A 27,816-nucleotide genomic window follows, 5' to 3' on the forward strand; every position below is an offset into this window, starting at 1 on the left:
CCAAGAAACTCAACACACAGGAGCCTAATACATTGTGGGCCTACCACAGGTTAAATGACATTTGCCCTGTGGACAATATTCAGTAGGCTCCTATACTACACACACCAATACACTCGATTCAGGCTTGCCGTAGGCCTATCACAGGTCTGGAACAGAGAAGTCACTAATTGTTGCTCAGTTAATGTGATTTACCTGATTAAATGTCTGTGCGGACAAAAATACAAAGGGATGACTACAAGAAAACTCAAACTTTGGATTATTTAACGTTGGAGCAAAACTGGATGTCAACAAAGCATAACAACATTGACTCCACACTTTGTAGGTATTGGCCACCATGAAAATAATCTGAGATGGACTGGGATAGAAAAGAGAAATACAACAATACACATGAAAAAGATATTTATGAAACAAGAGCAGAGATGGATACACAGGTTGAGGACACATCTGACAAGTCTCAATGGCAACCTTCCATGGAATCAGACCAATTCAATCTGTGAACAGAACATCAGGACAAAGCTGACAAAGGCAAGAAGTGCAATGTGGATGTGACTGAACCAGTTGGTCCGTGAGACAGATATAGGCAAAATAGAAACATGGAGCTCCCCCCATGGCTCATGAAACAATAATGGCACAACCAGACATGAGTGAAAAGAACAGAATGTGGAATAGAGTACATATTGCATCACTTATAAACACATCTTCTGTGATACCATTAAGAATCCTTCAAGTGCACTCACAGTGGTATTTACCTAGAGAATACTCAGGCATTTTATCTGACTATTTCTAAATAACAGCAACCATTACATGTGGCAAGTACAGAGGATGACTGCAATACCCAGAAGCACCCGTGAGACTGTGTTTAACGAGGGTAACAATAGTACTAAATAACTAAAGGGAGACTCCACTAAAGCAAGATAGAGATTGTTGGCATACTGTTGATTTTATTGAAATATGAGGAGGTGAGCCCCCACAGGACAACAAATCTCTCCTACTCCAGAGTACAGGTCCACCCACACCTGAGAGTCATGATCCCACTCCCTTAGATACTTGGGGAGTGGACTGCGCAGAGGAACACCATGCTCAAATATTCTCCTTCTACCTTTCAGACATGAAAGCAATGGCTCAGCGGTGATCGAGTCGGTACTGCCTACTACACAACCCCCTTTGAGCGGTGAGTATTCATTACGCCTCAGCAATTAATGGACAGCTGGTTAACTACCATTGATACTTCCTAATACATACATGCTAAGTGCTCCTCTCTTCATTGATGTGTAACAGAGTGTGGCTATGGGGGCTTGCCCTGCCGGACCTTGTGGGAGTACTAGTAAATACTTATAATGTTAGAACCTTGCATAAATAACCAATGTTTTGGTTTGATCTGCGTTCACTCTAGCCTAAGAGAATGAATAAGCAATATGCAGTGTTACGCTATGAATGTTCTCTGCGAGACCTGACATCCTTTGTGTGGTCTTCCCCCAAAGGTTTGCTGTCACCCTCCTGTCCTCTAAAATGTGTTTTGTGGGCATTAGAACTCCAAGCACTTTACCGCTCATAAGCTGTGCTCGAGTGCTTCTGCTTCCTCCCTAAACTGCTGTAAGATTGGTCTACAAAGGATTGGTACATTTAACCTAGTTACAAGTCCCAAGTATATGGTAATGCATTAACCCACGGCCTATAAATCAATCAATCAATCAGGGGCTAATATGACATTGGGTTACATTATTACATTCAATTAGTGCTAACTTTTGATTGGAACAGGTAAAAAGTCATGTTCTCATCTCAAATAAATTGTAATTTAAAACCTTTGTTAATGGCAAAGTTGGATTTCAAGTCGCTATTCTGAAAATTCCGCTTTTCGATCATTGGCATTTTCTTCTCCTAGCTATTTGGTGCCTACTACCAGTGTCTCGAGTCACATGACTGTTAATGGCTTAGCTGTTGGGCTTTGGGTATTCCTCTCAGACAGTGAGACAAATTAGATAGTGTCGGGCAGGATGGACTATCCTGGCAAGATGGTTGGGACAAAGCTATTCCCTGCCCCAACCATTTGCAAGGGCTGCCTCCAGCACACAAACAAAGGGACCGGACACGAGTCTTTTGCCACTCCATGACGTCTTGGAGGCTGGCAGGAAAAGAGAAGAACTTTCCAGCCCCCAATGTGGGGGTAGCCTAGAAAATGCCCCCACCCCAAATGATGGTGTCAAATATAAATATTGGACCCTCAGAACACTCCTTCCGTACAGTCTTGGATATTATAGAAATATAGGACTGCCTTGTTACCCAGAGGACTGCCCAGCAGCATGAGGTCTCCCTGGTTTCCAAGCGGACTGCCCAGCAGCATGAGGTCTTCCTTGTTCCCCAGAGGACTGCCCGGCAGCATGAGGTCTCCCTGGTTTCCAAGCGGACTGCCCAGCAGCATGAGGTCTCCCTGGTTTCCAAGCAGACTGCCCAGCAGCATGAGGTCTCCCTGGTTTCCAAGCAGACTGCCCAGCAGCATGAGGTCTTCCTTGTTTCCAAGCGGACTGCCCAGCAGCATGAGGTCTCCCTTGTTCCCCAGAGGACTGCCCAGCAGCATGAGGTCTTCCTTGTTTCCAAGCGGACTGCCCAGCAGCATGAGGTCTTCCTTGTTCCCCAGAGGACTGCCCAGCAGCATGAGGTCTCCCTGGTTTCCAAGCAGACTGCCCAGCAGCATGAGGTCTTCCTTGTTTCCAAGCGGACTGCCCAGCAGCATGAGGTCTCCCTTGTTTCCAAGCAGACTGCCCAGCAGCATGAGGTCTTCCTTGTTCCCCAGAGGACTGCCCAGAAGCATGAGGTCTCCCTTGTTTCCAAGCGGACTGCCCAGCAGCATGAGGTCTTCCTTGTTCCCCAGAGGACTGCCCAGCTGCATGAGGTCTCCCTGGTTTCCAAGCGGACTGCCCAGCTGCATGAGGTCTCCCTGGTTTCCAAGCGGACTGCCCAGCTGCATGAGGTCTCCCTGGTTTCCAAGCGGACTGCCCAGCAGCATGAGGTCCTCCTTGTTCCCCAGAGGACTGCCCAGCTGCATGAGGTCTTCCTTGTTCCCCAGAGGACTGCCCAGCTGCATGAGGTCTCCCTGGTTTCCAAGCGGACTGCCCAGCAGCATGAGGTCCTCCTTGTTCCCCAGAGGACTGCCCAGCTGCATGAGGTCTTCCTTGTTCCCCAGAGGACTGCCCAGCTGCATGAGGTCCTCCTTGTTCCCCAGAGGACTGCCCAGCTGCATGAGGTCTTCCTTGTTCCCCAGAGGACTGCCCTGCTGCTACTAGAGATCTGCTCTGCTGCTCGAGGCCTGCCTTGGTCCCCAGTGGACTGCCCTGCTGCTCACGCTACAGCAATGACAGCAACGCTTTCCCTGCTTCTTGTGGCCTACTTCACCACTACCTGGACTTTTCATGAGGGACTTGAGAAATACACCTTTCAGCAGGAATAACCTAGTCCCTGTATCTGGCCTGTGTGTTTTAATGATAAGCCTGAATTTGTGACTTTCCTCCTGTCTAGAATGACCAGATGAACATGAGTGGTGCTTTTAGTCGTTATATTTCCTAAAACTTTCTGTGGTTCTACTGATTGTATTTTTGTTCTGTTAGACTCATTTTATTTGTTACATTATTCTCTATTGTCCTAAATTGGGCTGGGAATTTTCTTGTGTTGTTTGTTCACATTATTACTGATTGCATGCTGCTTTAGTGCCAAGATACTAGAGGGTTAAGCACCGATTAATTTAGAGACTTTTCTGGTTCACCCTGAAAAAGATTGTGGTTGTTATTTGAGTAGGGTTCTCATCCCTCTCAATCAATAACCCAATTTCTTGCATTCACTATTTTTTATGTATGTAGCTATCACTAAAGCTGCAGCATGCACCCACATAAGGGCTTTAACACTGCATGGATGCATGCAAGTGTGAAGTGCTTTTCTTTTGTCCCTTGTACTCTTTCCCTAACATAGAGAATCACAATGAGCGCTAGCATATACTAGTGACTAATTACCACTCTTGAATTTTGGGCAGCTAGCCTGATTGTATGTTTTATGTAGTGTGTTGTCTTATGAGTTCATTCTTACAAGGTCATGACTATAAGAACAAAAATACAAGAGAACACAGAATACATTAGAAAAGCCTGTTGAAAGCTGCAGACCCTTAGTGGCCTAACTACAAGGGCTAAAACATGTTGATGATAACCAGGGTTACGTACACTTTATCCAATTATTCAACCACCTCAATTATTTTAAACATAGAGAAGGCACTCAATAATAAAGTAAACCTTAGGGGCATATTTACAAGGGAATGACAGAGTGTGGTGTACAAGTCCGAAAACACAGGGATTCACTGTAATACAAAGACACGGCACACCCCTGTAATCTCCCTAGTGTTGCCGCTAAAGTAAGCTTTCTTCTGCCAACAAAGGTACCCTTGCACCATAGTGTTTATGCAGTGAAACAGACAATGCGTTGATTTTCCAGCAGCGTGGCAGTTGATGCGCTGATTCCTTCAGCCACACAGCAGGGCCTGCGTTGGAGTCAGAGCGGGTGTGCTCAGACGTCAGAGACATGGTGCTCATGGCAGGCTCTGCGTCGGTTTTTTGGCCGCACTGTGGCAATGCAGTGGTTTTTGCTACCGCAAGGCATTGCTGGGGCAGGAAAAACAGGCACTGAAGGGTGATGCTTATATTTTCTTCTGTTCTCTGTAACAAAGCCGGCTCTGAGGGCCCAGAACTGGGATTGGCACCACTCAACATGTCCGAACTCCCAGCAGAGGAGTTCAAGGGCTGCAGGTGAAGTCTTTAATGGCCCTGAGACTTCTTAACATGAGGCAAGCACGCACAAGCCCTTGAAGAAGCTTGGAAACAGGATATAGAAAGCAAAGTCCAGTTGTTTCACTGTACAAGTCAGAAGCAGGTAGCAGGAGGGCAGCAAAACAGAGCAACAAGCAGCTTCTCCAGCTCTTCTTCGCAGACTCTCCTCCTAGAACAGAAGCATTCCAAAAATGTGGGGTCACTGCTCCAGTACTTATACCAGATTCTGCCTGCGAAGTAGGCAAACTTCAAAGGATAGACTTTGTAGTGCACACAGCCCTGCCCTTCCCTGACATGGCTCCAGATACACTACAGGAGATGGAGACAGCTTTGTGTGAGGACAGACTCTGCCTTATTCAGGTGTTAGTCACAAATCCTCCCACCACTCTAGCTCAGGAAGACCATCAGCCTGGTAATGGTCCATCAGGATAATCAGGGAACACCTGCGCTCCCTCTGTGTGACTCTCTAGAGGGAATGCACAAACATCCCCTGTCAGTCCAAACCAGATGGGGATTCCATAGGCAGGCAGAGACACAGAATGGTTAAGCAAGAAAATGCCCACTTTCTAAAAGTGTCATTTTCAAACATGCAATTTAAAAACCAACTTCACTAAAAGATGTATTTTTAAATTGTGAGTTCAAGGAACTCCAAATATCTATCTCTTCCCAACTGAAAGTTAAACTTGTAAAATGTTACAAAGCTCCAATGATAACCTATAGAAGAGATACAGCCTGATTCATGTACATGCCGTTTTGCGTGTCCCTAATAGCGAATCATAGCGAATCGCTATTGAGGACACGCAAAACGGCATTCATGTAGGAATTGCTACTTAAATAGCGATTCCTACATGTTCTTTATTTGCGAGTAGCAATTTGCTACTCGCAAATACTCCCCAATCATTCCTATGGGCCAAGAGGCCCATTGGAATGAATGGGGATTTGCGAGTAGCAATTTGCTACTCGCAACTGAGATAGCGATTTTAAGGGTGCCAGGGGTGTCCAAAGGACGCCCTGTAGCACCCCTAAAATGCACTTTTGGACAGGTGTTGCGCACACACATGTCCAAAGGACATGTGTGTGTGCTACATGCAACTTTGAATGATGCTTTTAAAAGCATTTTTCTGAGTTTTTGCTATTTACCGACAGGTCTGACCTGTCGGTAAATAGCGGCCCCAAAAGTCCAAAATCGCAATTTTGTTGTGTGTCATGAATAGCATTTGAGGAATCTCTATTAGAGATTCCTTAAATGCCATTCCACGCAAATATGCGAATTCTTACATAGCGATTTTTGCATTTGGTATCATGAATACCAAATGCAAAAATCGCACTCGCTAAGGGCCAGATTCTGAGAATCTGGCCCTTTGCGAGTGCAATTTACCTACATGAATCAGGCTGTGTGTCCTTGCAATAGTGAAAAAAGAAATAAGCAGTGTTTTGCTATCAGGACATGTAAATCACACCAGTGCGTGTCCTACCTTGCACATAAACCACACCCTGCCCTCAGCGGTACCTGTGGCCTTCCTTAGGTATGGTTTACAAGTAATAAAAGGAAAGGATTGGGCCTGGCAACTGGATGCACTCGCCAGGTTGGCAAGGCAGTCACAACTGCACGCAGGCACTACAGTGGCAGGTCTAAGAACGCTTTGAAAGGCGGCATGTGTGGGTGGCACAATCTGTGCTGCAGGCCCACTAGTAGCATTTGATTTGCAGGCCCTGGGTACACACAGTGTACTTTACTAGGGTCGTACCAGTAAATCAAATATGCCAATCACGAATAACCATTCATAACCACAATTTACACAGGGAGCACTTGCACTATAGCACTGAACAACAGTGGTAAGGTTCCCAGAGTTCAAAAACCAGAAAAAAATAAATGCAGCACACAGTAAAACAAAGTCAGAAGCTGATCTTGTGGACGATGGTGATTCCTCCTCCGACTCCGTCGGAGCGGTCTCTGCGTGTGATCTTGTAGCCGTCTGGTGATTAAGTATGGGCGAATTTTGCAAATCTCGCGTTCGCGAATTTTGCGGATTTGCGAACTCGCAATCCGCAAAATCCGCGAATTCTCGCGAATATGCAGATTTTTTTTTATGTTCGCATGGGTTTCTGCAAGTTCGCGAGGGTTTTGTACAATTTCGCAAATTGCGAAATTGTACAAAACGCGTGCGAACTTGCAGCAACCCGTGCGAACACAATTATATGAAGAGAAAGAAGCTCCTGGCCACAGGAACAGCACGGGGATTGCGCTCATGAAAGTCAAGGATGCAAAGGCCTCTACCCAGCATCACAGCTGATTTTCCACAGTAGATTTGGGAAGAGGCACACCTGTCCAGCCTCGAAGACGCTCATGATTGTTTTTGGGCTCATGAATGAGTCACTGATTTTGAGCATCAACTAGTTCGAGCGACCATGCAAAGGTGGCCCTCTACCCAGCATCACAGCTGATTTTCCACGGTAGATTTGGGAAGAGGCACACCTGTCCAGCCTCGAAGACGCTCAGGATTGTTTTTGGGCTAATGAATGAGTCACTGAATTTGAGCAACTAGTTTGAGTGACCATGTGTGTGTTACTATGCAATCGCCCTGAAGGGCGCAGGGGTCCCTTGAGTGACCTGTGTAAGGCTGTGCCTGTAACTATTTTACAAAGGCGCCAGCAAGCTGCCAGCGCCGTTGTAAAATAGTTACAAAGTTAGCTTGCACAGGAAGCACTTAGATAAAATAAAGCAGCACCTGCTTCGTTTTATCTAGTGGTTCCTGTGCAAGCTAACTTTGCAACTATTTTACAACTGCGCTGGCAGCTTGCTGGCGCCATTGTAAAATAGTTGCATGAGTGGGGGTTCAACTTTTGAACCCGTTACACTCGCGGATTTTTTTTTGTGGATTTTGCGGGAAATCCGCAAAATTCGCGGATTGCGGATTTCCCAAAAATCCGCAAAATCCGCGAGCGTAACGGATTTCCCGCTCATGCTTAATGGTGATGTTGGGTGCAGAGGAGGTCTATGTCAGGAAGGCAACGTCCGGGGATGAAGTGCTGAGGAGGTCCCAGAGCTCGACGGCATCTTTGCCTGGGGAGCGGATGCTCAGTAGGATGCATCGGAGGTGATTGTAGCCTTTCTTGGCGAGTGGTTCGGCGGCTCTGATGCTGGTGTAGCTGCAGTTCAGGTAGGTGAAGGGGCCCTGTGTGCGTTTGGAGGCGTCTTTGAAGCAGGTGTGGGTCCGTCCGGAGTTGAGAGCGTGGAGTGTGGTGGTGGCATCGTAGCGGCAGCGGTCGTTGTGGCGGGTGTGGTGACCAGGGGTTCTGGCGCTGGACGCGGTGCAGGTGTGGACGGGCACAGATGGACTTGCCTTAGGCGCGCCCAGCAGGCGCCAAATATGAGGAGGTGGAAGGGAGTAGCAGCTGGGTGGTGGTAGGCAGGGCAGGGGCAGCGTATGGTCAGTGAGGGGGGCGGGGCCACAGGGGACACAGTGGCTGGAGCTGGAGCAGTGAGGGGCGATGAAGGGAGTAGACGGGCATCGAATTACGGGGGCAACAAAGAAACAGAAGGCAAAAACGGGCAGAGAAACACGGGGCAACAAAGGGAACAAAAGGTAAAAACGTGCAGAGAAACATGGGGGCAACGAAGGGAACAGAAGGCAAATGGGCAGCAAGGAAAACAGAAGGAAGAGAGGGCACAGACCAAATACAGGCGCCAGGGAAACAGACAACAGCAGTCACAGACACCAAAATAGCAATAAGGCAATACAATAAAGATACAGATGATGATACAAACATACGGCCTATCGCTGGCCACCAGGGATGAGGTGCAGGTGGTAGCCTGCGGGTGGAGGAGGGCCTCGAACTTCCTCAGCAGCGGCAGCTGGGACAAGGACACACAGGGGGTGCTACCTACCTAGCAGGTTCAAGGGTCAAGGGCATGGTGGTCTGCTGACCCTGCAGCCACTACCGAGTCGTCAATATCAGGGGGCCACAAATTGTCACCTACCTTATGAATATTAATTAGGCAGTTAGTTGTGCACCCCCCCTGACATTTGGTATTTTGTGGACCAACCGGTTGTACATAACATAGGTCAGTTCACAAGACTGCATTTAAAAAATGTCAGTGTGTTTTTGTGGAACCACTTTTTGTGAATGTCATCTTTAAACCTGTATCCTATATTTTGAACACATTAGCTACTCTCAGAAGTCAATACACACTCTCCTGACGTCATGAAAAATGCTTAAGTCCACATACGAGTGTCTGATTGGTTAATATTTACAGCTGCCATCAATAAGCCCCTCAGCCTCACTACAGCAGCCCCTGGTACCACACACAACGGAGAGGCGCTTACGTCGAAGTAGTTGGCCATTGGCTCAAGGGCCACTTTGGTGCCGTTGTGTCGCTTGTATTTGTTGGCGAGGTCGATGTTGTGGTTCATCAGGAAGTCCTTCAGCTTCCCTTCTTCTCTGAGCTTCTCTCTTACAGACTTTACTCTTCTAAGAGGGACCCTAGAGACAGAGCCATGAGACAGAGGTAAGTTTACAGAAAGGGGTACACTGCAAAAATGTAGAGACAAACAGACAACGCACAATGCAAAACGAGTATTTCATTAGAAGATTTGACTGGAAAATCCAGACTTTATCAGTCACAGAAGAGGGGATGTTAGTCCCACCCATCGCACATGGGACACAGGGCCATCATCACACTGACACAATTTTGTTCAATTGGAGTATTAATCTCACCTTGTTTAAGTCTGCTGCCTTTTCCTTCTCTTGTTTGTACTTGAGCTCCCTGTTTCCATTCAGCTCACCCCAGTGTTTCTTCAGCATGCTATCACTGCATGCCTCTTTCTCACCAGCCTTGTTACACTTCACTGTTTACTATATGTGTGCATCTGTAAAGTGCACTGACACCCAGCCACAGACTATATCATGCCACATAAAGTTAAGAAATAAAAATAAACCCTAACCATCTAAGTGCCCATATGGCAATGCAAGTGATGCCTACATAGTGCGCAGAGATCACTGCAACAGGCACCACACCCCCTGAACTACCTTGCTGTGTCTGGAACCTCTTACACTTGATGCTAGGGTACAACTGAATCAACACTGAAACTTCTAACTGGGATTGTAAAGCACAAAGTGCAGGTTACACACATCTGCACTTAGGGCCTAATTTATGAGGAACTGGCGCAGGGCACCACTGTGAGTCACCTTGCTGCACTACCCAGTGTCAATGTGAAAGGGCAGGAATGCACCTTATTTACAAAACATGGTGAATTCCTGTCCGTGCCCCACATGCTGGTGCACAATTTGCTGCCTAGCACCTGCGTAAGCACCCCTGCACCATGGTGCAAGTGTGCCTCCATAGCAGGAGGATTATTTGTGTGCAGGAAGGGACTCCTGCACAAGTAGGGATTAAGTAAATCGGGGTAGCTTCAAAATCCATGGGTGTTGCATGGGAAAACCCACCTTAACGCCTATTGAACGCCTCCTTGCTGCAGAGTGAGGAAGCGCAGTGCTTTGTACTGCCTTCCCTTACTCCAAATCTATGAGGCTTGCCCCTCCAGTTTGTCAAACAAAGTGCAGCCTCGACAGCGCAGGCCTCTCGTAAATAAGTCACTTAGGGCCAGATGTAGGTTGGCTTTTACCGGTCCGTAACGGCCGAAATCGGCCGTTACCGACCGGTAAAAGCCTTTTCCTATGTAGGAGGCTTTTTTAGCGATTCGGTAAGTAACGAATCATCATTTACCGATTCAGTATTTACCGAATCATCATTTACCGATTCAGTATTTACCGAATCAGTAAATGAGATGTAGGAAGCACTGTAAACAGTGCTTCTGGGCTTTAAGAATTCGTTATTTACCACCAACTATTAGTTGGTGGTAAATAAGGAATTCCTATATAAATGCATAAATGTTCATTTACACCTGTGCCATGTAACAGATATACATGTCCTTAGGGCATGTATGTATGCCACATGTGCACACCAGCATTAATGAGGGGTGCAACAGGGTGTCAAAGTGACACCCTGCCACCCTTGACTTTTCCCAATATTACTGAATCGGTAATTACCGATTCGGTAATTGACATCCATTCCTATGGACCTCCAGGCCCATAGGAATGAATAGCAAATACCGAAACGGTAATTACTGATTCGGTACCGAATCTTAACGATTCGGTATTTTTTACCGATTAATTACCTACATAGGATTTACCGATTCTAAAATACCGAATCAGTAAAATTCGGTATTTTAGAATCGGTAAAACCTATTTACCTACATCTAGCCCTTAGTGCTTAAACCTCCAAGGCTAACTAGCTGGAATTGGAATATGTGACATGTGGCAGACAGCTTTTTTTCAATGATGCATTAACATACAGAGCTATCTTACTGATCTGTAACTTGTGACAGATTTCTGCAGTGAGAGGTCAGATGTTTGAAACTGCCTGAGATGGATTCATGGGGTTCTGAACAAGCTACAAACAGATCAGCGAAGAATGTGCTATTTAACCAGCGCCAACAGATCTCTATCACAAACACATCAATGTATGTTTGTGAGATAAAGGTGTCGACACAGGGAAGTGCAATATGTTAAACTATAAAAGAATGACATGCTTCTAAGATCAGAGCATCAGCAATAATATCCAAGAGATGCTTTTGGAGGAAAGTTTGCTCACACAAAATACCTGGTACAGTAGCCATGTTCATTGATATCGCCATGTTTCACACATGCCTTTATACCCTAGTTTTAAGCTTTAACACCACTGAGTGACTCAGAGATTGGTTTATTGATAAGATATTTGTTAGCACATGGGCCAGAGATTGGAACGACCTTACCCTGCACCTCAGGACCGCCTAATCGCTCCAGACTGTCAGGAAAAGACTCAAGACATGGCTGTTTGAACGAATCAGATCACCACAAAGTAGATAGCAACTTGAGCGCATTGAGACCCTTGCCATGCTTTATAAATCCATGTTTGATTGACGTACAACTATGGTCTCTTGGTGCGGGACACCAGAGAAGACTACCCGATGACTTTTCCACAAGAAGGGCAGCTGAGATCAACAACTTTAAGTGCTTTCCATAACCCAAGGGGATCATAGAGTTGTACTAAATGAATTCAAGCTTGGCCCTTACAGCTCTGAATACCCAACACCACAACCGGCCATCAGGAAGTGAGGGGCCTAGAAGCAAAGTTTATCAATTGATTTCACGTGTACGCCAGAGGTGGGACTCTGTGCAGGGGATGGCATGGCAGGCAGCACTGTACGCGTTGCAGTGAAACAACAGCCAGTGCAGCAAGTGAAGCACACCTGGAAGATCAGCAAATTTTCCTTCCCTTCCTTTTGTGACACATGTGCTCCTCTCAAGGCAGGCTTTTAAACAAACTTACATCACCCTTACTTAAGTCATTTACATTCCTAACTATGTATGGTCCCTCCTCTCAACAACCCCTCCAGGTCAATCCATACCTCTTTTCATAACCAACAAAATTTTTCGGATTCTTCTTGGTGACTGAAATTTAGATGTAGATAGTACCCCCTTAGAACACCGCATTATACTATTTTTTAACGGACATACAACATGTCAAAGAAACTGCTCACCGGGTGGACCATATTTCAGACATCGTTTCAGCCTGACCTGCTCTTCTCAGCCACGGTCAGACCACCATACTACCATTCATGAACTTCAAGGCATATCTTCTGAACCGGACAAGAGGTTTATCAGTGTACACCAAATCCCCTTGAAAAATATTGCCACCTCTACGCTACTTTCCTTCAGGAGAATCTCAATATGATCCTCTCTCAAGGCACCTAGATTAGATGGCACCTCCTACTTTTTAGACCCTATCCCCCTTTAGGAAATCTGCCCCACGATTCAATGAAGAAGTGATGTTTTTTTTTTTAAAGAAATAATACAGGATGTCAATGGAAAACTCATTATAATGAAGAGGACAATCAAATTTTTCTAGAATTCCGTACTAACCAAGATTATTATTCAGGCACAATATTTAACCACAAACAGGATAAAAAAAGGTATTTAAAATATTCTAAGAAGGGACTAATAAAGACTCCATTGAAACTTTTTCATAGCATTCTCATTATTTTTGTAATCAACTGGCAGCATTCTTTAAAGGCAAAGTTCAAGAGTCCAGACTGGATATTGAAGCCTTGATTAGAACTACCAGTGCTATTAATTTAGTTTCACCATCCACTCTCCAGATCCTTCTTGTAATGTCCCTCCTAGTTACTGGTCAGAATCTGAATTTCTAAAGATAGACTCTCCAGGATTTATGCTTGCTACACTCTTCCATTAATGGAAATTGACCTTTTATTATGCCGTAAAATAATCTGCCTAGATCTCTTCACTCCTTAAATACATTTATTTCTGCCATACCCCTTTTCAAAAGTTCCAGACTGAGACACAGAGCTTTCTTTCTTCTGGCCCAAGGAATTCCTTTCCTTTTATTTGTAATCAGTTACTTTTCAAAATATATTTTGTTAAACGTTAAAAACTCATTTATTCAACATGTCATTTGCTTGTGCTTCAACTGTCTACCTTCACACAGTGCACTTTATAAGATCTTATTAACTTACCTATATGCTCTTATGTTGTCTACCCTGTTCATTTCATTATACTCTGAAGTTACTGTGTAAAGATATGTGAGTATTTTACAAAATGTCCAAACAATTTCAAAAAGAGGTGGTTTAGATAATAAAAAAAATAACATTTTGAGTATTATATTTTTCTTATCATGTTTTGCTTTGTGAAAGATTAACAATAAATGGACATGGGATAAAAAGTAACTCCAACTCAGAGAAGTAGAAAACAGTAATTAAACATGGCAAGTCCTAAATTCTTGTCTTTAAATGATTATTGGTCATATTACCTCTCTTAGAGATACAGACTCTTCCTAACTCCACTGCTAGAAATAAATTCCTCAGACTCTAGATCAAGAAGGAACCTCTCTTTCTGGATGTTTCAATGGGACAATATTTTGCAAACAATATTTATCTATGTCATGATATTTTGGTATATGATGTTCTGACACATAACCCGCTTCGAACCAGATTTCAGTCAGGTCTTTCAAGCCCTGGTTCTAGAGCACTTAGATTGTGGCAACACCCTTCTCACCAGTATCTCAGACCATCACTACATAACACTGAAAATTCACCTTCACAGAGAAAAGCAGCAAGCAAGGTGCCAGAAAGTATGACCAGCTCACTTCTAATGGAAATGTTTCTCACTACAAGCTCAACAACATTCGAGATCCACTGCGTCAGCCACTGGAACGATTTACATTGAACAATCAGTGGATCTAAAGACAATTTTTCTCCAAGCCCCAATATTTTCATGAACAGATGTGATGCCTCCAAGAGAAGGTGAATTCATCTTGTGAAACTGAAGAACTTAAGGAATTACTACAATTCCTGTATTAGTCATGAGCCAGCAATCCCTAACCGCGTATGATCAGGAAACCAAGGCACAACTCTTTGACATTGTTAATGTAATAACATTGAGACAATGTTCACTATGAACATATCTGCTGCATACTTAATTATAAATTGGTTGCTGGTTTCACTGGTACCGTGTTTGTGTCTGTATCGCACCATAGACTTTTAACTTCATTCAATGTTGTGGGGTTTCCCAGAGTAAAACAAGCATTCTGTAGTATATGAGAAAAGTGGTCCATATTTATATAAAATATTCTCATTACGTTTGATAAGTTGTTGTTAACAGTTGATACATTTCATTCCAGTGCTACCTTTGCCCCTGTAGGAATTTGGGGGATTTGATTATGAAAAATATGTTATACAAATACAAAAGAAATTGTAAACTATTAGTTTCAAAAAGTTGCTTACTTGTCCTACTTTGTAACTTACCAGCTGTGTTTTTTTAATTTGAGTTCATACCTCAAATACTTGATAAATGCTTCCTCAACATTGGTATTCACCTCTCCACAATAATCTCCCTCTCTAGGAGGTTTATAGTGCTCCCCTTCTCTTTCAATCACTGGCATTTACTATTGTCAAGTAGTCCTGGTATTCTTTCTTTGGAATCCATTTTAAAGAGGTATTCACCATTATTGTAATGGTAATAGTGGTAGTCCTGTTGTTCCTCAATGTCATATCGACTGATTGTTTGCAAGAGCTGCATCACCGTCATACTCTTATTTACAATGAAGGGTTCACGTTTCTACTTCTAGTCTGATTGTTTTCTTCTTTACAAACTTGTAATCTCACTTGTTCCACTCAGTGGCATTCATCGGACATCTTGTCTATTTACCATTGGGATGGTCATGGGTACTAACATGGGCACTTACATGGCCCCTCCATATGCAAATATCATTGTGCATTACTATGAAAATAAACATCTGATGATGACTCCAGAGTGGAGCACCAAAATCAAAAGAAATTGGGTGGATGATTATGGATGATGTGCTCGGATTATGTCCTGGGACACTAGAAGAATTGGACAATGTAGATGTTATATTTTTTATATTTAAAACAAGCAAGCTACTGTGATAAATTGCCACCAGAGTGAGGTGAACCAGGGGAGCATATTGATGATACGTTCTTTTAGCCCAAGGATGTTACTCTTCATACAGACATGGTGGCAGAAGATTTCATCACAATCCATTAAATGAGCAGTATCATCTTCTGTTGAATAAACTTTTTTAAATTTCTCTTTATTTTTTCACATGGAGATCTGTGCCCCCATTGCGGAGACCTCTGTTTACTTGTGAAAAGGTACTAGTAGTAACTTTAAGTTTTGCTCCTGTCCCTGTTTCAGGGGGTGGTGAGATGCAAGTGTACACTTTGTGGTACATGGACACTCTAAATGGAAAATAGCCAAAGGTAGTACATTTACTACAAGGTATAAGAGTACATTTACAGGTGTAGATTTAATCATGTGTAAATTTTCCTTTTTTGAATAGGTCCCATATATTTTTAATGTCAAAGACAAATTACAGACATTACAACAAAGGGCTTTATATAGCATACCTTTACCTCACAGAATTACAAAGTTTTGATCTTTACAATGAATTGTAATACTACGCAGGTCTTTACAATGCATCCTGTGCCCTAGACACCTACAAATTTTCACTGACTGGTACTGGTAATAACTAACTAACCCTGGACTCACTCTAACCAGACCCAGGGCCAGTGTCATGCTGAAAACACACTACATTGAATACAGTGAAGGCACCTACATACACTAGGGTACACTACCGGTTAGGACAACCCTATGATTGGCATGACCTCCCCTATAAGGCCCTAGTAAATATTTGGGCAGGGGGGGTTGATCCTTCCTTTTAGTCCCTAGTATGTAATAGGGCATAACACGTTAGAGTCCAGTAGCCTTTTTGCACTTGCATGTGTGCACTGATGAAGCCCGAGGTCAGTTTAAAAGCAACCTTGTGTTGCAGGACTGATATTAAAATGCAAATTGTGTTCAAACTTGAATTTGGTATAAGGGACACTCAGAAATTAATAAACTTCAATGTTTGGGCATATTAGGTGCCGCCAGGGTTGCCCCCAATGTGTCTCCGGGGATTGGGGGTCAGGTACTTATAAAGAGGATCCGTATAGAATTTTTTTATATGCCCTAGGGTTAGTGAAATTTCCCATTTCACTCCCATATTGTAGTTAAGTGTTTCCCAAAATTGATGTTTGTGGTAGGAGCACTGTGAAGTGAGGATCTGCAATATTTTGACATATTCAGAAACCGCTAGAGTCTTACTTAGGTATTCCAAGGGTGGGGGTCCTGTAGATATAAGCAGGGGCCTTATAATGGAATGGAATGGTATGAGTATTTATAGAGCGCGGTAGTTACCCGGAGGCGTCCTAGCGCTGTGAACAGATGCGTGGGAGGTGCAGAGAGCAAGTGCTAGTTTTTGAAAAACACGTTTTTTAGGCCTTTCCTAAAGGACAGTAGATTGGGTTCCCTGCGTAATTGTAGTGGCAGGGCGTTCCAGAGTTTTGCTGCATTGTATCCCAAGGAGCGTCCGCCACACCTTGCCCTCTTGATTCGGGGCACTGTGAGTAGGTGTGAGAGAGTGGATCTGAGCTGTCTATTAGGTAGGTAGGGGGTGACTAGTGAGTGATTAATGGGGGCTCCGGTTTTCCAGAAAGCTCTGTGCGCAATGCAGAGGGACTTGAATGCAACTCAGCCCCTAAAAGGGAGCCAGTGTACCTTCCTGAGTTCTTCCTTGACTGAAGTGTGGCGGGGGATTAGAAGAAGGGTGCGTGCAGTGCAGTTTTGGACCACCTGTAATTTGTTTAGGGTGGACTGTGGGGCTCCCAGATAGAGGGCGTTGCCTAAATCCAGGCGTGACAGGATTAAGCCCTGGATCATAATTTTCCTTGCAGTGAATGATAGTAGGGGGGAGATTTTTCGAATCAGTCCGAGTAGACCGAAGCAGGTGGCGGAGAGTTTTGCCGCTTGTTGCTTAAAGTTAAGGGAACTGTCTAACCAGACGCCCAGGCTTTTGATGGAGTCTTTGGGGGCCGTAGGAGGACCGAGGCATGGGGGCCAGAGATGTTCGATGTTGGTGTGGGGGCGGTGGCCTACCAACATTAGCTCAGTTTTGTCTCCATTCAGTTTGAGACAAGACGAGGTCATCCAGGAGGCAACTGCCTCGAGGCCGTCCCTAAGGTGGGATAAGGGGGAGTTGGCCTGGCTCAGAGCCACCGCTAGCTGAGTGTCGTCTGCGTAGGTAATTAATGTTAGCCCATAGGGTCGGACTACCTCAGCTAGGGGGCTCATGTACACATTAAAAAGTGTGGGGCTTAAGGAGGCTTAAGACATGTTTATAAGCCCTGGTCTTGTAGAAATTACCCCGTTCATTTTTTCCATTGAAGACCCCCAGCCCCAGAGGTTAACATGGCAAGAAGTTATTGAATAATAACTGAAGACTGGAAAGTCAATAGAATATGTATCAAGGACTAAGTAGAATGGTATTGATAAATCCAACAATATGCTATTGTTGAATCTACTCAAAAATGTATAGACAAGAAGTTGTAAGACTTTCAGCCTTTAGTTAAGTGGATTAGCCAGGCTCATGCTTGGTGTATCCAACAAGGGCTCCATCACAGTTAGCTTAAAACTTTGACTTTGTCCCGGTCAGAGGCGACCAAATGTCCAGAAGTGGCACTATTGGTTTCTAAGCACTAGAAAGTGTTTAATCTTTAAAAAATCATAACTCTTGTTTCCTTCAGTGGTTTTGTTTTATTTTGGTGTAATTTTAAAGCTAAAAATATTTCCTATCTTTATAAATTAGTGGTGGATTTTTATTGTTTGTTGTGTCTTAAATATCTACTGAATTGCTGTTGTTTTTAAATACTTTACATACCAATCTCTCAAGTTAAGCCTGCCCGCTTGCAGTCAAGCTACCAAGGGTTGAGCACAAGAAAAAATTTCTGATACCAATTCAGAGCCCTGGCTTGATTTAGTTGCCTTATTGACAGAGGTAGATGTACATTTACCTCTACCAATAATCAACTTTCCAGCACAAACATTCTCACATGAGGATCTCTACTGTATTGTTAAAAATAGGTCAGATTTTCCATAGCAAGAGAGTTTTTGATTTGCTAACAACTTGGGCACTGTTTGACCATTCTTTTCAAAACTTTCCAAAAATGTTTATTCGCCTCAGCTCATGCAATGTTTTGTGCTGATCAATAAAGCAAGGGCTGGGAAAAAGAGGGGTTCCAAAATTAATTTGTCCACGCCTTTCTTCATGCAATTTCCCATAGGAATTGTAGAGAAAACAACAGAATTACACCAGATTTGTCAGAAGGCAAGATCTTTACTCACAATGTGCTCTTTTGATGATTTGTTGTAAATTGTTTGAGGCATTTTTCATAAATTAAGGTTCAAATTCAAGTGATATATTGATAGTTAGCCCCCTGCGGTTCTGCAAATTAAAGAACAGAGCATTCTGATTGGTTGAGAGTTTTTTTTTTCTATCAACCTATTCAATAACATGCGGACAGTAAGGTCCCTTGGGATCGAGCAATCTGACTTGTTGACTGCAACATTAGGAGATCGAGGACTCAGTCCCAGTATCCTGATTCAAAAAAATACAAGGTGGCAGGACATGCCTACCCTTACTCGTTTGCCCTTTGGGGCCATAACAGTTTTTTGTTTGTTTTTGTGGCGTGGGTGCAATAGAAATGTGGTATGGGGTGTGTTTGGGGCTGGCTACCCTGTAGGGGTGTCCATCCATGGGGTTTGGGTTCAGGACTGGACGTAGGCGAAGTGCTGCATCCTATAATCTACTCTGCATGATTGAAAGGTATGCTCAGTGATAGTGTTGGGTAAATATGATCACAAAAAATAGAAATTCATTGAAAAAAAGGTTGAAGTAACGTCATGATCAGAAATGGTAACTTACTTTACAAAACAAATTGAAATTCGCTGAAAAAAGAGAGGGTAATCCCAATAGGTTTAACTTTCGCAAATGTGACACCTATATCATTTGTAATGCAATATGTGTTGTATTTACGTGACTTAGATGTATTGATATTACAAATAACAATGGCTTTTATTTGTTTTTAATAATTAATACTTAAATAAAAGTTATTGTAATTTATAATGGCAATAGCTTAAACTTTTGTAATTAACTTTTGTGAAGATTATGTTCAGTGTATTTTATTGTGACGAAAATCCAAGAACAGAAGTGAAATATTAACATCTTTTTGTGACATTTGTAATAAAGCTTGAAACATTGAGAGAACATATTTGAACCAGTTATTGTTGAATGGTTGCGCAGATTGATGCTGTGGTGGCGGCGAGTGATGCTGTGGCGTTCAGTGATGCAGAGGTAGTGCATAGTGATGTTGTTGTGCCCCTGAGTGATGCTGTGGTGATGCAATAGATAGAGTGAGTGAGATAGATAGATAGATAGATAGATAGATAGATAGATAGATAGATAGATAGATAGATAGATAGATAGATAGATAGATAGATAGATAGATAGATAGATGAGAGGGAGGGAGGGAGGGCGATAGATAGATAGATGAGAGGGAGGACGATAGATAGATAGAGGGAGGGAGGGCGATAGATAGATGAGAGGGAGGGAGGGAGGGAGGGAGGGCGATAGATAGATGGAGGGAGGGAGGGCGATAGATAGAGGGAGGGAGGGAGGGAGGGAGTGAGGGAGGGCGATAGATAGAGGGAAGGAGGGAGGGGGGGAGGGAGGGAGGGAGGGAGGGAGATAGATAGAGGGAGGGCGATAGATAGAGGGAGGGAGGGAGGGCGATAGATAGAGGGAGGGATGGAGGGCGATAGATAGAGAGAGGGAGGGAGGGAGGGCGATAGATAGAGGGAGGGAGGGAGGGAGGAAGGGCAATAGATAGAGGGAGGGAGGGCGATAGATAGAGGGAGGGAGGGAGGGAGGAAGGGCGATAGATAGAGGGAGGGAGGGAGGGAGGGCGATAGATAGAGGGAGGGCGATAGATAGAGGGAGGGAGGGCGATAGATAGATAGAGGGAGGGAGGGCGATAGATGAGAGGGAGGGAGGGCGATAGATGAGAGGGAGGGAGGGAGATAGATGAGAGGGAGGGAGGTAGGGCGATCGATAGATGGATGGAGAGAGGGCGATAGATAGAGGGAGGGAGGGAGGGAGGGAGGGCGATAGAGGGAGGGAGGGAGGGCGATAGATAGAGGGAGGGAGGGAGGGAGGGAGGGAGGGGGGAGGGAGGGAGGGGGGAAGGGAGGGAGGGAGGGAGGGCGATAGACAGAGGGAAGGAGGGCGATAGATAGAGGGAGGGAGGGCGATAGATAGAGGGAGGGAGGGCAATAGATAGAGGGAGGGAGGGCAATAGATAGATGGAGGGAGGGCGACAGACAGACAGACAGACAGACAGACAGATAGATAGATAGATAGATAGATAGATAGATAGATAGATAGATAGATAGATAGATAGACAGACAGACAGACAGACAGACAGACAGACAGACAGACAGACAGACAGACAGATAGATAGATAGATAGATAGATAGATAGATAGATAGATAGATAGATAGATAGATAGATAGATAGATAGAGGGCGATAAATAGAGGGAGGGCGATAGAGTGAGTGAGGGCGATAGAGTGAGTGATGGTGATAGAGTGAGTGAGGGCTATAGAGTGTGTGAGGGCGGTAGAGTGAGGGCGGTAGAGTGGTAGAGTGAGGGCAGTAGAGTGAGGGCGGTAGAGTGGTAGAGTGAGGGCGGTAGAGTGAGGGCGGTAGAGTGAGGGCGGTAGAGTGGTAGAGTGAGGGCGGTAGAGTGAGGGCGGTAGAGTGAGGGCGGTAGAGTGAGGGCGTGAGGGTGGTAGATTGAGGACGGTAGAGTGGTAGAGTGAGGGTGGTATAGTTGTAGAGTGAGGGCGGTAGAGTGGTAGAGTGAGGGCGGTAGAGTGGTAAAGTGAGGGCGGTTGAGTGGTAGAGTGAGGGCGGTTGAGTGGTAGAGTGAGGGCAATAGAGTGGTAGAGTGAGGGCAATAGAGTGGTAGAGTGAGGGTGATAGAGTGAGGGCAGTAGAGTGGTAGAGTGACGGCAGTAGAGTGAGGGTGTGAGGGCGGTAGAGTGGGAGAGTGAGGGCGGTAGAGAGGGCATGAGGGCAGTAGAGTGGTAGAGTGAGGGTGTGAGGGCAGTAGAGTGAGGGTGTGAGGGTCTGAGGGTGGTAGAGTGGTAGAGTGAGGGCAGTAGAGTGAGGGCAGAAGAGAGAGTGAGGGCATGAGGGCAGTAGAGTGGGAGAGTGAGGGTGGTAGAGTGAGGGCGTGAGGGTGGTAGAGTGGTAGAGTGAGGGTGTGAGGGCAGTAGAGTGAGGGCGTGAGGGCGGTAGAGTGGTAGAGTGAGGGAGGGAGGGCGATTGATAGATGGATGGAGGGAGGACGATAGATAGAGGGAGGGAGGGAGGGCGATAGAGGGAGGGATGGAGGGCGATAGATAGAGGGAGGGAGGGCGATAGACAGAGGGAGGGAGGGCGATAGATAGAGGGAGGGAGGGCGATAGATAGAGGGAGGGAGGGCGACAGACAGACAGACAGACAGACAGACAGATAGATAGATAGATAGATAGATAGATAGATAGATAGATAGATAGATAGATAGATAGATAGATAGATAGATAGATAGATAGATAGATAGATAGATAGATAGATAGATAGAGTGAGGGCGATAGATAGAGGGAGGGCGATAGAGTGAGTGAACGCGATAGAGTGAGTGATGGTGATAGAGTGAGTGAGGGCTATAGAGTGTGTGAGGGCGGTAGAGTGAGGGCGGTAGAGTGAGGGCGGTAGAGTGGTAGAGTGAGGGCAGTAGAGTGAGGGCGGTAGAGTGATAAAGTGAGGGCGGTAGAGTGGTAGAGTGAGGGCGGTAGAGTGAGGGCGGTAGAGTGAGGGCGTGAGGGTGGTAGATTGAGGACGGTAGAGTGGTAGAGTGAGGGTGGTATAGTGGTAGAGTGGGGGCGGTAGAGTGGTAGAGTGAGGGCGGTAGAGTGAGGGCGGTAGAGTGGTAAAGTGAGGGCGGTTGAGTGGTAGAGTGAGGGGGGTTGAGTGGTAGAGTGAGGGCAATAGAGTGGTAGAGTGAGGGCAATAGAGTGGTAGAGTAAGGGTGGTATAGTGGTAGAGTGAGGGGGTAGAGTGAGGGCGGTAGAGTGGTAGAGTGAGGGCGGTAGAGTGGTAGAGTGAGGGCGGTAGAGTGAGGGCGTGAGGGCATTAGAGTGGTAGAGTGAGGGTGGTAGAGTGAGGGCAGTAGAGTAGTAGAGTGAGGGCAGTAGAGTGAGGGTGTGAGGGTGGTAGAGTGGGAGAGTGAGGGCAGTAGAGAGGGCGTGAGGGCAGTAGAGTGGTAGAGTTAGGGTGTGAGGGCAGTAGAGTGAGGGTGTGAGGGTGTGAAGGTGGTAGAGTGAGGGCAGTAGAGTGAGGGCAGAAGAGAGAGTGAGCGCATGAGGGCAGCAGAGTGGGAGAGTGAGGGTGGTAGAGTGAGGGCGTGAGGGTGGTAGAGTGGTAGAGTGAGGGTGTGAGGGCAGTAGAGTGATGGCGTGAGGGCGGTAGAGTGGTAGAGTGAGGGTGTGAGGGCGGTAGAGTGAGAGCGTGAGGGTTGTAGAGTGGTAGAGTGAGGGCGGTAGAGTGAGGGCGTGAGGTTGTTAGAGTGGTAGAGTGAGGGTGGTAGAGTGAGGGCGGTAGATTGGTAGAGTGAGGGCAGTAGAGTGAGGGTGGTAGATTGGTAGAGGGAGGGTGGTTGAGTGGTAGAGTGAGGGCAATAGAGTGGTAGAGTGAGGGTGGTAGAGTGAAGGCGGTACAGTGGTAGAATGAGGGTGGTATAGTGGTAGAGTGAGGGGGGTAGAGTGAGGGCGGTAGAGTGGTAGAGTGAGGGCGGTAGAGTGGTAGAGTGAGGGCGGTAGAGTAAGGGCGTGAGGGCAGTAGAGTGGTAGAGTGAGGGTGGTAGAGTGAGGGCAGTAGAGTGGTAGAGTGAGGGCAGTAGAGTGAGGGTGTGAGGGCGGTAGAGTGGGAGAGTGAGGGCGGTAGAGTGAGGGCATGAGGGCAGTAGAGTGGTAGAGTGAGGGTGTGAGGGCAGTAGAGTGAGGATGTGAGGGTGTGAGGGTGGTAGAGTGGTAGAGTGAGGGCAGTAGAGTGAGGGCAGAAGAGTGAGGGCATGAGGGCAGTAGAGTGGGAGAGTGAGGGTGGTAGAGTGAGGGAGTGAGGGCAGTAGAGTGAGGGCGTGAGGGCGGTAGAGTGGTAGAGTGAGGGCGGTAGAGTGAGGGCGTGAGGGCAGTAGAGTGAGGGCGTGAGGGTGGTAGAGTGGTAGAGTGAGGGCGGTAGAGTGAGGGCGTGAGAGTAGTAGAGTGGTAGAGTGAGGGTGGTAGAGTGAGGGCGTGGATTGGTAGAGTGAGGGTGGTAGAGTGAGGCCGGTAGAGTGAGGGCGCGAGGGCTGTAGAGTGGTAGAGTGAGGGTGGTAGAGTGGTAGAGTGGTAGAGTGAGAGCGGTAGAAGGATGGCAGTAGAGTGGTAGAGTGAGGGCGGTAGAGTGAGGGCATGAGAGCGGTAGAGTCATGACGGTAGAGTCAGGGGAGTAGAGTGGTAGAGTCAGGGCGGTAGAGTGGTAGAGTGAGGGCGGTAGAGTGAGGCCAGTAGAGTGGTAGAGTGAGGGCGGTAAAGTGGCAGAGTGAGGGCAGTAGAGTGAGGGTGATAGAGTGGTAGAGTGAGGGTGTCATATGGTTACTGCGTTTCTATATATTGTGTTAAGTTAGCATGAGTTTATTAAATGTTTAAACAACATATTTTCCTTCGGCTTCAGTTTGCACACGACACCAAATTGTTATTGTAGCTTTCAACCTAGACGAAAAATGTGATTTATTTGAGAATAATATGTTATTGCTCTGATATCAGTCGTGCTTGGTACAACTGTCTGCACACTGAGAACTGCACCCTCTAAGAATAACCTAACACAAGGTTTCTGAAAGCCTGATCCTCGCACCACATTAGACATAACACAAATAATGTTGCTGCCAACATTGGGCTCTACGCGGGTTTAAGATAGAGTTACAGGGAATGAATCAACACACTTGATGCTTCGCATGCAGAGAGCTGGTAGCTGTTGATGTGATCTGCTCCTACTGAACATTAGAGGTATGGGCCCGCCCAGCTAAAAACCCAAATGAGACCTTCTTAGATATAATATAATATGCTAAATAGGGTGCGCGAAATATAGGTGATACAGATTTCTATAGATTTTGCATTATAATATGCTATCACCGTTCTCTTACTATGGACTAGTGACTATGCTGCTAACTCTGATTTTTATAATATGTATGTTGATATTATATAAGATACTGCATTTGAGAACTTTGCATTGAAAAATAAACATTTCAAACTTGCACGTGTGTTCTTTGCCTCCCCGTTTCGGTTTGTAATGATTATATAACGAAAGAGTGTTCATGTGTTCCACGATACCTGAGGTACCCTAAGTTCATGTTCTGGATTGTCTAAGTCATTGGGAAGTTATTACTACCGATGAGACACTGTAGCTAGCTTGGTAAGGGGATTTCTGAAACTAAGGGGAGTTTTGGGTCACTCTAACTCACCCAGGTTCTAGATCTCTGTGCACAGTTCTGTGGGAGAACGGAAACCCTACTACATGGCGCCCATACGTTGTTGGCCTTATATCATGACACTCGAGTAGTATATCATTCGAACCTTAACACCTTCATTCCCGTTTCCGGAAAATGGCAGTGTCGGAAAAACCTTCCTATTTTTGAAATAGGTCTTTTTCAAGCTTGAATCTATCTGTAAACGGTTTCTTTGAATTACTACCCAGTCGTGCTACAAAGTAATCTTTGTTTTTTCACTTTCCTGTGCTGACATGGCTCAAGCCGTGGACATTCCGCAGCATAGTCGCATTGCGATGAGTGACCATTTGCGAGCGTATGATGTTCCTGTGGAAGGCTTGGCTGTCGTTCTGGTAGTGAGTGTGGAACATGCTTACCCGTACGAACTGTTTTATTCGTGGGTGACATTTCCGCCGGAGGACGCTAATTCTGGTGTGTTCCACTCCTACACTGCTTCAGCTGTACCGGTTGCGTACGCTCCGTACAGGGCACTGGAAGTTCCTATTGATGCTTGGCAGCATGGAGTTTGGTTTGGTGGCGCCCTACCACACGCTTTAACCGCTCCGAGGTTAGGTCCTTTGTCCATTCCGGGCACACCTTGGCCCGCTTTGGCTGGATTCACCCCTCACCCTAATCGCGCCACTTGTAACGTGGCTGATCTGCGGCGGCTTCATGAAGTCGCAGTGGCAGTGATTAGAGCGTTTGTTCATTACACTAGCCGTAATGTTCAGGACGTGGCCCCTAGGGGTGCACAGCTTCGTGCAGAACATGCTGGTTTGAAAATCAATCCTGTCATGGTGAATTCCATGATGGGCAAAAAGCCCCAGGACAAGGATGATTTTCCGTTCTGGCTTGCTGAGAAATTCGGCCAGCTGGAAGCTGTGTTTCCCAACACGAGTCCGGGTGATAAGCACCGGATTCTTACACTAAGTTTACCGAAAGATTTGGCACCTGAACTTGTTGACTGTGAGACCTGGGGTAAGACTTTTGCAGCGGTCTATTCGAGGTGCTATGGCACCCCGTCTGTGACCAATCTGGGTGCGGTCCTCAAACGTGTTCAGGATGAACACGGACCGGAGTCGGCGATTGAATTGGGTATGCGCCTGTGTGGCACCTTTGATGTAGTTTGCGATCTGATCCTTGCGAATGTCAAGGAGGATGCAGTGAACTTTCAGGTTGCTAACGCATTAGCGTTAGTTCCCGAGGCCGAGAGACCCAGTCGGTTGGTAAGGATTATTGTGGCTGCTTATAAAACGGTTGGCCGTAATGCAAAGGGGCTTAAAGCTTTTCCTGATCAAGAGAAAAAGCAGCCCCAGGGTCAGTTTTCGGAATCTAGTGTCAACAAAAGTCCAAGAAACAAAATTGGCCAAAAAAGCAGACTCAGGGTAAGCAACAACAACAGCAAACACAGGCTTCTGCTCCTGCGCCTCCGTTGCCTGCGCAGTCAGATCGAGTTTATGATTTGCGCGATCGTGCGATGATTAAGTCACCTGAAAGATTTCAGGTTTCTGACCAACGCTCTCCTCGTTCCTTTTAGGACTCATCGGCTCCGTCAACCGGTGGTGGAGGGGGCGGCAGGGGACGGGGTGGCCAGCAAGGACGTGGTCAGCCCCGCCCTCGTAACGGTAGAGAGCAGCAGGAAGGCGCTACGCCCAAGAGACCACAGTTTGCCACGAAGAAAGTTGCCGCCCTGACAGCGCATCGATATGCCCCAGATAGTGAGAACGCGGCTTCGGAATCTGACGTGGGCTCTGACCTTGCTGGACAGCGCGGCAGAGATTACCATAGTGAGAGAGGCCCTCCGTCCACTGTTGAAGGCGACAGCGACTGACTCTTATGTTGTGATTGAAACTGCTGATGCGCATGTTGCTCCTCCGAACGTCTTTTTGAAATTGTCCTGTTTATAGAAGGTGACATGCAGCGAACTATAAAAGGGGTATTTTGGGAAAATCTTTCCTCTACGTATGACATTTTGCTTTCGGAGGCTGACTGGCCCCCACCTTTTGTTCTCGCAGCTCGGCAAGGGGAGGAGGTAATCCTACCCAGTTTCGCGCACACTGTACCGAGAGTGGAAGCGCTGCATTTTGCAGAAGAGTGGGCTCTAGCACTTGCGCCGGCTGTGTACCACAATCAGTGTGGCTGGGATAAATTGTCTCCAAGCCACGAGATTCCTTTACGGTCTCAGCCGCAGCCTCAACCTCAATATCCCATACGGCGTGAAGCCAAAGCTTCAGTCGCGGCTATCCTTGAACAATTGGAATATCAAGGTGTAATTGAAACGTGTGTGTCACCGATGAATAACCCCCTTTTTACTGTAAACACGCCGGACGGCTCATATCGTTTGGTTTTGGATTATAGGCATTTAAACTCGCATTGCCGTAACTGCGCAGTACAGAATACTCATGGCTCTGCTTTAGTGAATAGTCTTGTGTCATATGGATACTTCGTTACATATATTGCGTTAAGTTAGCATGAGTGTATTACATGTTTAAACAACCATTTTTCCTTCGGCTTCAGTTTTGCACACGACACCTACTTGTTGTTGTCGCTTTCACCCTAGAAGCGGTGATGTGATTTATTTGAGAATAATATGTTATTACTATGCTATCAGCTTTGCCTGGTACACTTGGTACAACTGTCTGCACACTGAGAGCTGCACACTCTAAGAATAACCTAACACAAGGTTGCTGGGAGGCCTGATCCTCGCACCACATTAGACATAACACAAATAATGTTGATGCCAACATTTTGGGCTCTACGTGGGTTTAAGATAGAGTTACAGGGAATGAACGTAGACACTTGGTGCTGCGCATGAAGAGAGCTGGTAGCTGTTGATGTGATCTACTCCTACTGACATTTAGAGGTATGGGTCCGCCCTGCTAAAGCCCGAATGAGACCTTCTTAGATATAAAATAATATGCTAAATAGGGTGCGC

The 27,816-nt window shown here is 45.9% G+C and overlaps 1 protein-coding gene across 1 annotated transcript in view; it reads right to left on the reverse strand.

Moving 5' to 3' along the window:
• The window catches only part of LOC147693274 (pepsin A-like), a 132,274-nt gene that overhangs the window by 71,956 nt on the left and 32,502 nt on the right, over nucleotides 1-27,816 (reverse strand). The window contains exon 2 of the mRNA XM_086933668.1: nucleotides 9,134-9,290. Coding sequence (XP_086789794.1) covers nucleotides 9,134-9,290 — 157 coding nt within the window. The remainder of the gene's footprint in view (nucleotides 1-9,133; nucleotides 9,291-27,816) is intronic.

Source organism: Lissotriton vulgaris, chromosome 8, assembly GCF_964263255.1.
Source record: "Lissotriton vulgaris chromosome 8, aLisVul1.2, whole genome shotgun sequence".
NCBI lineage: Eukaryota > Metazoa > Chordata > Amphibia > Caudata > Salamandridae > Lissotriton > Lissotriton vulgaris.